This window comes from Musca vetustissima, unplaced genomic scaffold (genome assembly GCF_032173495.1).
Source record: "Musca vetustissima isolate MV318-11 ecotype Yass unplaced genomic scaffold, APGP_CSIRO_Mvet_v1 utg62188, whole genome shotgun sequence".
Classification (NCBI taxonomy): domain Eukaryota; kingdom Metazoa; phylum Arthropoda; class Insecta; order Diptera; family Muscidae; genus Musca; species Musca vetustissima.
The window spans coordinates 1-10,459 of record NW_026874093.1 but is presented as its reverse complement, the minus strand read 5'-3'; the positions used below and the strand labels follow the sequence as shown (position 1 = coordinate 10,459).

The window sequence follows — 10,459 nt, the reverse complement described above, 5'->3', positions numbered from 1 at the left end:
CATTGTAAAGTTGGAAAACTCCTTCCAACAAATTATTCAATTTGGATGAAATACAATTCGCGATTATAAATGGAATTATATTTTTTTCACATTTTCCCATTTTTTCTTTAGTTCGCCATGTATAGAATTTCTAATTGAGTTATCAATTGTATTTGTATCTTTATTTTGTAATAAAAAAATTGGTACAAATAACTTAAAAAATCCACACTGCCTCGATCATGTGTATATTTAATGAATTTTAGTAATCTCAACATTAGCAGCTGGCTGAGAGTTGGCATGTTGTACAGCTTCAAAACCATCAACTGAAAAATAATTATTATTTTAGTTTAAAAAAACGTCCATTTATCCTATCTGTTTTCACTTACAAGTATAGACAGGACGATAACCAGCTTCATCTGCAACGTAACGAACACCCACACGAAGACCTTCGGGAGTAATGTATGCAAAAGAACCTTTAATTTTCTGGATTGGCTCCTCGGCACCAGTTTTTATGCTCGTACCACGAGCGTCCGCATGAATACCATTTTCGGTATCAAATCGATAGGCGAAATTTCCATCGTTGGCGGGTTCGATTTTCTGTTCAACAATACGAGATTCCTTGGCAACGACGTCGGCTCTGTATGGTTTCAACAAATTGTCATAGTAACGACGTTGATTGTAAAATTCACGATTCTTGTAATAGCGACCATTATAGTACTGGCCATGGTAGTATTGTCCTCGATTATCAACGGGAGATGCTGAAGCTAGGATGCACACTGTGACAAAGGCTAAGGCAGCGATAAAGAATTTCTGAAATAAAAATAATAATAATATATTTAACAAATTTATTCCTTAAAATTATTTTCAAATCTCTGTACCATTTTGAATTTTCGTGATAAATTTCCTTTGTATCTCACTGGATGAATGTTCTTTTAAAACTGTATCACTTTCCAAAACATATTATGAATTTATAGCTAAGCTAATTTCCAAAACAAAAGCAGGCATCCAGAAAAGAATGCCCGAAACTGCTGCTACCTTCGATGGCCAACAGTATACCTCGTATCATTAAAACATTGTATCGTTGTTGCCAAAAATGCCTCAATAAATGCTGAATCTTTATTATCGTTTTAATGATTATTTCACATTCATCCATTCATTTTTTGGCAAAGTTAATTTCCGTTCCATTTTTCTATGAATTTTTAATCGATACGGCTGACAAAATACTCTTTATGTGTTACTGTTCTTATTGTGTGGTGGCATTTTATTGCCACTTATTTAAGAACGCTATAATCAAGAGTGTTTCAGAGAAACAAAAAATGATTTATGCTGAAAAATATTAATACTCAATTTATGGAAGTTTGGAATTTGATTATTGTTGTGCTCCTTGAACCTTTTTGTATCAGAGTATTATCGCGAGAAATCAATTATTTTTGCAAAATGTCCATTATAGGTAGAATGGTTATAAACAAATTATATATTACGTTGGGGAAAAAGAATTCTGGCCGTTTCTGGTCAATTGTAAATGCTTTAAAACTGTTTTATGGTCAATTTCTAGCTCCTGGGCGATGTTACGACTGCTAACATGCCGGTCAACCATGATCATTTCTCCGATTTTATCGACATTTTCGACGACAAGTCTACCTGGGCGAGGTGCATCCTTAACATCAAAAATTCCTGAACGCAATATACGAAACCATTCACAATTTTATCCGCTTGGCTTGCATTTTCGCCTTTGTCAAAGAAAAACTGTAAAATGAACCGATTTTTCTTTTTGTTCACTTTGTTCCATTTTTAACACCATGTAACTCACAACTGAATGCTCCAAACAAAAAACAGGTAAAGATAATAATAGGTCGTGCAAAGTTTGGTTCATATCTGGCATTCCATTTGCCTGATATTGTACTTATAAATATTGAAAATTTCGACTATTAATGGGAAAGGTACCAGAGGGAGTGGACCAATATTCCCCAAAAATTGTGAAGCTCTATCTTTAAACATTGTGATACTATCGTGATACGGCCTTCTTGTATATGTGTTATCTTATTCACAAATTGCACTATAGGTCAAATGACCACTTTTTCTGTGAAAAATTAATAGCGGCAACAAAATCATAATATTCGTCATGAAATTTGGCCCAACTGATTTTTTTGTTACTTGAATCGTTATTTTTGAATTTGGAAGAAATCGGTTCAGATTTGGATATAGCTCCCATATATATATTATCGTCGATTTTATGTAAATGGTGCACCATACTGCCAATATTGGCCCGATTTAGACAAAATTTTGCACAGAGTATTGAATTAGGTCTAGATTGGTATGTGTCAAGTTTTGTTGAAATCGGTTCAGATTTAGATATAGCTCCCATATAAAGTTTCGTCCAATTTTATGTAACCTGAGCACCATACTGTCAATATTGGTCCGATTGAGACAACATTTTGCACAGAGAACTGAATTAGGTCTAGATTAATATGTACCAAGTCTTGTTGAAATCGGTTCAGTTTCAGATATAGCTCCCAAATATATTTTCGTCCGATTTTATGTAAATAGAACACCATACTGCCAATATTGGTCCTATTGAGATAAAATTTTACACAGAGTATTGAATTATGTCCAGATTGATGTATGCGAAGTTTTGTTGGATTCGGTTCTGATTTAGATGTAGCTCCCATATATAGTTTCGTCCGATTTTAGGTAAATAGTGCACCAAACTGAAAATGTTTGCCCGATTGGGACAAAATGTAGCACAGCGTACAGAATTTAATCGAGTTTGACATCTGTGAAGTTTTGTTGAAATCGGTCCAAATTAATATATGGCACACATATATAGTTTCGTCCGATTTTATGTAAATGGTCCACCAAACTCCCAATAATGGTCCGATTTAAACGAAATTTTTTACAGCGTACTGAATTCAGTCCAGTTTGGAATCTATGAAGTTTTCCTGGAAATCGGTCCATATTGAGATTTTTGGTAAATGGTACACCAAACTTTCAATATTTATGCGATTGGCATGCAATTTTCTTATTAATTTCAGAATGTCATGTGTATGGTTTTATTGGCTCAAATATCTATGTAGATCACATTTGTTTTTTACCCGTTTCCATGTTAATGGTCATCCAAAGATTGTATGTCTCTTCTATCAACAGGATATTGTACACATTATCATTTTTTTTTTGTACCCAAAGTGGTAAAGGGTATCATATAGTGACTTTTGATCTTTCCTTACTTATTGTCTTTGAAAACATTCATCTTTCTGTGACATTTTTCCAAATTTTGCGCTAATGTTAAGCAAACTTAATGTACTATTTGCTTTAAAAATTTCTCTCTTTCATCCGAAAAGTTGTCGACAGCAATTTTGCTCACTACATGTTTGAAAACAGCACCAGGTTTTTTCTTTTTGTTACCTTCTTTTCGCCATATTTCAAAAAGTTCGATTTTTTTATACGGAGGTTGCCTAGATAAAAGAGGCATTACTCGCAAAAAGCAAAAAATCGCAACTTGAAATAAATTTAAATTAACTCATTACTGATCACTTAATTTTTGCGCAAAATTTCAAAGAGGTCATATTGGGTCATTTTTTAATAGCCTACTGAAAGTCAATCTATCAAATTACATTAACTTTTTAAAGTCTTCATAGACTAAAGGGTTATTTTCAAGTATAGTGTCGCAAACATAAAAATGTTTTGATTTAATATAAAAATGCTCACTTGTATCTATATTTTTCATTTTACACTAATTAATTATTGTAAACACAATCGAAATAATACGCACTCAAAGTTGACTAAGCCCCACAGAAATATAAGCATATTTATAGAATAAATTGTATTGAGCGACTTCCACGGCCAGCTGTATAACGGTACTTTATATTTAGCCCTAATAAATATCACGTGTATCTATTTTAGAGTGTTCTAAATACAAAAACAACAACAACTCGTGAAGAACGACACTTTGATTTTCTCCAATTTTGCACAGAAAAACCGGTCATTTGACATATAGTGCATTGATGCGATTAATACATGATCGTCTGTCCATGGATTTTATACCCTCAGTCTTATGGCTAATGTGTGTATATACACTTTGATACGGAAAGAATGTGCCTCATCGAAATATTGGTTTTAGATCCCATGTTTCTTTGGATCAAATCCGTTTACAAATATTTACAAATATCCATCCGTCTGTCTGTCCAACCGGCTGGGGCAGACGATGGCTCTCGAATGGAGTAACCGATTTCTTCCAAACTTAGTTCTAATTCGAATGGTGTGCAACAACTCGAAGTCTATGTAGATTTTTCAGATATCTTGATCAGAATAAAATCCTATTTTGATTTATGTATGTCCGTCTATATGTTGAAAACACGACAGCATCACAATGTTAAAGATAGATCTTCACAATTTTGCACACACTGATACTACTCCTAGGAAGTTTAGTATTGATGAAAATATATATCTCTTCATGCTTTGTTGTAGCCCGCATGCAACGGAACACCCCACTATTCGGTGTTTTTTAACCGATTTGTCTTATTTTGATACATTAAGTGGATGGACGTTTTTATTGGATGACAAAAGTATAATAAATATTGAAAAGTATGAACACCATCTTTAATTATAGCTCTCATATAAAAGTCCCGTCCCATTATCACATAGGGTAATAATCATCCGAATGATTGTAGAAATGCTCACCTCGCTGTGAAGCGTATATTAACGAATTTAGTCTTAAGTCTATTCATTAGGACAGTCAAAAAAGTGATGCAAACGGAATAATTTTTAATCAATCATATGACATCTTAATTATGTAGAAATTATTCCGAACAATATATTTTCACTCCAGTTTGACATCAGTATTTTATATTTCTATTGCTGCTAAACTCCTCGCTTAATTTTTTCAGTAAATAGCTTAAATTCCTCTTGTTGGCAAAACACTAATCCAAATTGATTCAAAAATGAAATGCGAATCGGAAACATAAATCTTTCGATTTTATTTTCTGTATTAAAAATCAAATTAACTAAAATCAACAGCAGATAAATTTCATTCAATTTGTATTCAAATTAATTTGAGATGCTACCAATTATCATTATGTACATTCCGGAATATGTTAATCGGAAACAAAACAAGTTAAGCGTTGAATTTGCTACGCCCAATACGACATTATCGAGACGGAAGGAATGAATGAATGAAGTGAATACACCATAAATTATGCAAAACATTTATTCGAAACTAAAACAAAAGAAGAAACTATGTTATATGAGTCAAATATAAATTCAAAATAATAAGAAATGAATAAATTGTCAACATAAAATACGAATTTAAATAGAAAATTGACTTGCAATGCAAAGTGACTACTGGATACTCAATACGCCCTTCGAGTGGTAGTTAAACGACAATGACTATGACATTGGGAAATCATTCGACAAACACCTAGCGAACTTCAAAGAAATCCTTCAGGAGGTATGCAAATGTTTCCAGCAAAAAATATTAACGGAGTTTTATCAGATTGACACAGAAATTCCACTGGAAGCAAGGGGCATTCCAAAAACTTATAGACTGTCATATTCAAATTTCATTTCAGGAATTATTTGTACTTGTCCCATTTATGTTAATTTTCAGGTTCCAACTATATGCTATAACTGTAATAAATTATATTCGTCATAGTCATGTTCAACTGTTCGGTATGTTAATAAAATGTGTCCATTTGATTCACTATCTGATTTATAGAGCATTTAGTTTAATTAACATGAACAACATTTCATGATTTATATGCTAACTTATAACATGAGTTGGGCATTTTGTTATACAAACATATGAAATCAGCTTTGATGTGCTTAAATATGGATTAGCTATTATTTACTGCATCTGTATTATTAACTAATTACGTACATCAACATATTGGCTTATTTTTATATTTTTTGCGGCAGTTTTATCTAAGCTGATTGCTAAATACTTCTTACTGTATGGAATTAATAATATGCATGGTTGTCTGCAGCTCTGTCAAAAACAAAATTTTAAATACCTAAATTTGGATGTATTGTTTGCATTTGACATATTTCAAAATTAATTTATAACTATAAAGAATTTTTTGCCACAAATAATTTCTTGCATTAGAACAAGAAGTCATAAGTCAACCTTCGAAATTAAGAAAGTAGAAATAATTCAACATTTTAATAAGAAGGCGGAGGTACCTTTAACGCTTTTTTACTTTAATATTCAGAATAGATCAACTTCTACTTTATCATGGGCATTTATTTGTGAAATATTCGATTTCATATTACAATATTGAATTCAATATTAATTTCTCAGAACAAAATAGTGTTATCAATTATTATCAAGCCCGAAGATGGGGCTTATCGGTTAACTCTTCTCTGGCACCTCCCCGCTATAGGTCAGAGATCTCACATTTTGCCATAATTAGAGCAGTGCATTTATGAAATAAATTAATATCAGATGTAAAGGTTTCGAGGATGCTGACTACGATTCTGCAAGAAAAAAGTGAAAATTCAATAGGGTGGACCGAAAATGGCAGTCAATTTTTTTAAAAGTTTGTATAATCAAATAATACTTGAAAACGTTTTACTCTGACCACTAATGACAAATGTGAAATCAGATTTTGAGAATCAATCAAACTGAATCCAAAATGGCGCATTAAGTATAAGAAAAATAAATATTTAATTTCTTTGAAGTATTTAAAATCGAGATGACATGAAATCGTATTTTTTATGTATTATGGTCTTAAAAATTGCATACCTTAAATAAATTGTAATCATAGCCAATTTGATTGAAAAAGGTACTCAAGATCCCCAAACTACCAAATAATGTGGGGTCCGTTTATGTGAGGTCTACCCCGAAACCTAAGTCAATATTGATAGTTTTTGGTACGAAGTACGAAAAAAAACAACAAGAAAATCTTCAACATTAGGGGATACCATTATATGGGGGCTACCCCAAATAGTGGACCAAAATTAATAATTTTTGGTAAGAATATGCCCTACGGAATACGAATTACAGGCCATCTGGTAGAATATGAGACTAATGTCTTCCATTTTAATCATCAACATGCTATGTTAGTAAAAGACACTTTTAATTTATTAAAGTTTTAAAGGCAATTTTCAACGACTATTTTTTAATTATCGACAACAACTCTTAAGTTTATGAACGATACCAGATGGTCGCAAAATTCTGCACATATCAAGGCGTCGATTTGAGCTATAACCATTATAACCATAACATATTCGGCATTTTGAAGACTTAAGCCGCATTTTCCCACCGACATAGAAAACGATAGAAACAATTGTGTCAGTATGTGTTAGGTTTTTGCTTGATTTCCCTATTAGAGGTAAATTCGGACCATTAACACCACCAAAACACATTGAGTATATAGCAAAATATTGACCTTCATCTAACTTTTTTTGTAATTATGTTCTGCACCACCATAGTTAAAGCACTTATGTGGGAAAATGCGGCTTTAGCATTCAAAATACTAATAATGGGGCTATGAAAAAAACATGGACCTATATCAAACATTTTATGTAAAGCTGATTATCACCGGAATACCAAATTACAGTAAAATCGGTTGGAATATAAGATTGAATTACATAGGACTTGATCTTTATATTGAGAATATATCAAAATATAGACCCACATCGATCAATACCGAAATAAGAATTAGGAATATACATCTATTTAAAAAGACCTGCACTGAACAGTCTATATGTCAAATAAACCACATAATAATTTTAATTTCTATTTTGGATATAAAAATTTACTTATTGCGAATATGACATAGCTTTGCACAAAAACACTTGTATCTATGGATGTAGTATGAGCTCATCCTCTTCCAATGAAAAAAAAAACAAGAATGTTGCAATTACATTCATGGCGAACAAAAAAAAAAGAACAACAAATAATCAATGACATCTTGCAAAATATGAGTTCACGCAGTTGTCTGCAGCTATAACGTAACAATGTTGACCTCAAATTGAAATTGTTCATAGAAATACAACTTATCGTCGGTATGCACAAAATGGTCAATGTGTCATAAAATTTGTTTATTGACTGCGTGCAATTCTTATATTTGTTCAAATGTCAAAAAATGCGTATTCTAAAAATAATGCAACATTTTTGCAGATAAATGACAAAATTATCAATTTTTTATAATGCTACTAGGCAATGTTTGTAATGTGTGTGTTAGGATGACAAAATATTTAAAATTAAGAGACGACTTGTAACTTTGTATATAATACTTGAATATGTAAAGGATAACTGGCATAAATTTGTTTTGGTTTTTGTAATTAAGGATATGGCCTTTTTTCGATGGCGAGTATAATTTCCGACCACAAAAAAACGTCTAAAGAAGTTTTCACTTGAAATTTTAATGTTACATTCTTGAATAAGTGTAGGTTCGAAATAAATAAAAAAACAAAATTCAATTAATCTCCTTAAATTTTGAAAAACGCTCTTGCCATCGCTGTTTGCTGACACAATAAATCGGCCACATCTCCAGCACTTGCATTTGATTTTCATTTGACATTCTTGAACAAGTATAGGATCGATTTAAGTAAAAATTTGGTAAAACGTCTTTAAGATCGGTCGGTTGAACTGTTTATAACCTCCACCATAAGGTGGACATTTAACATATCAGTAATCGTGGTAAAATTCATGGCTTGGGCGTCATATCTCGTAAATTTAGACATGTTTATCCGCATGGCTGTCTATTATAATTTGTTGTAGTTAAGGACCAATCGTCATTTGCATGTACGTTCGGACGAAAATATATATGGGAGCTATACCTAAATCTGAACCGATTTTCAGGAAACTGAGCACACATCATTCTAGGCTTAATTCTGTACGCTGTGCCAAATTTCGAAAATACGACGAAAGTTTATATGGGAGCTATATCTAAATCTGAACCGTTTTTCAGGAAACTTAACACACATTATTCTAGGCTTATTTCAATACGCTATGCCATATTTCGTGCAAATCTAAAGATATTTAGGGACTTTGGTGCACCATTTACCTTAATCGGACGAAAATATATATTGAGCTATATCTAAATCTGAACCGATTTTCACGAAACTTACCACACATCATTCTATGCTCAATTCAGTACTGTGTGCCAAATTTCGTGCAAATCGAAAGATATTTAGGGACTTTGGTACACAATTTACCTTAAATAGGACGAAAATATATATGGGAGCTATATCTAAATCTGAACCGATTTTTCCCAATTTCAATAGGGTTCGTTCTTGGGCCATTCTTATATTAAATCAAAACATTTTTCACCTCCGTATAAAAAATCGATCTGTCTGAAATATGGCGAATGGAAGGTAACAAAAAGAAAAAAGCTGATGCTGTTTTCAAACATTAAGTGAGCAAAATTGATGTCGACAGCATTTCGGATGAACGAGAGAAATGTTTAAAGCAAACAGTTCATTTATTTTGCTGAAAATTAGCGCAACGTTGGTAAGAATGTCAAAAAAAATCATGAATGGCTATATTCGGATTTAAGAATTGTTCTGAAAAAAACTTTGAATTTGGTAAAAGAAAAGAAGCTACTGTCCTTTCAACTGAGAAACGTGACACCCCAAGAACCCCAAAAGCTTATTCCACTTTCTGCGGATGAAGCTCTAGCTTTCCTTCTACAATATAACTTTTCAAAAGGGTGGTATAATGCAAACGAGTGGTTTAAGTTGAAATCGGATAGAACATATATATGAGAGCTATATCTAAATCAGATCCGATTTGAATCAAATTTGGCAGAGACATTTCTGATTTTGGCGTGGTGAAATCGTGAATCGTGAAGTCGTATGGAACATATATATGGATGTTATATCTAAATCTGACCCGATCTGAAACAAATTTTTCGGAGTTGTTTTTAGCCTATAAAAACATGCAAACTAAATATTACGATGATCGGTTGTATTTTGTGGATTTTGAGTTACTAAGACGTAAAATCGTATAGAGCTATATCTAAATCTGAACCGCTTTGAACAAAATTCGAAACACTTTTATGCAGACTCAAAAAAAAAATCGTACAACCAAGTTTCATCGGCATCCGTTGCATATTACCGATTTGGTGCATCTTAAACCTTAAATCGAATGAAAATATATATAGGCGCCATATCCAAATCTGAACCGATTTCTTCAAATTCGACACACTTATTTGCAGACTCAAAAAAATTGTACCAACCAAATTTCATCGCAATCCGTTCTATATTATCGATTTGGTGCATCTTAAACCTGAAATCGAATGAAAATATACAGTGGTGGTCACGTAATTAAAACATTTATTGTGGTAAACATTTTTTGATCAGTCCTCGATTCGTTTGAAGTATTTTTGAAAATGTTTTAAATCAGAACACTTCGATATACTGCACCATAGAGATAAAGTGTAAAAATAGAAAATTATTGCATGCAATTTTTCCATAAATAACGGTTTTTATGAAAATACATCGACTTTGAAGTAGCACACATAATTAAAACATTGTGTAA

At 32.3% G+C, this 10,459-nt stretch overlaps 1 protein-coding gene across 1 annotated transcript; it reads right to left on the bottom strand.

Moving 5' to 3' along the window:
- Positions 1 to 228: 228 nt before the first annotated feature.
- On the bottom strand, positions 229 to 789 carry LOC133330852 (endocuticle structural glycoprotein SgAbd-1; the record flags this gene model as incomplete). Its single annotated transcript, XM_061539260.1, has 2 exons — positions 229 to 302; positions 366 to 789. Coding segments are annotated over 2 exons (498 nt in total), but the record flags the coding sequence as incomplete, so codon positions are not given.
- Between the last annotated feature and the right edge of the window lie 9,670 nt (positions 790 to 10,459).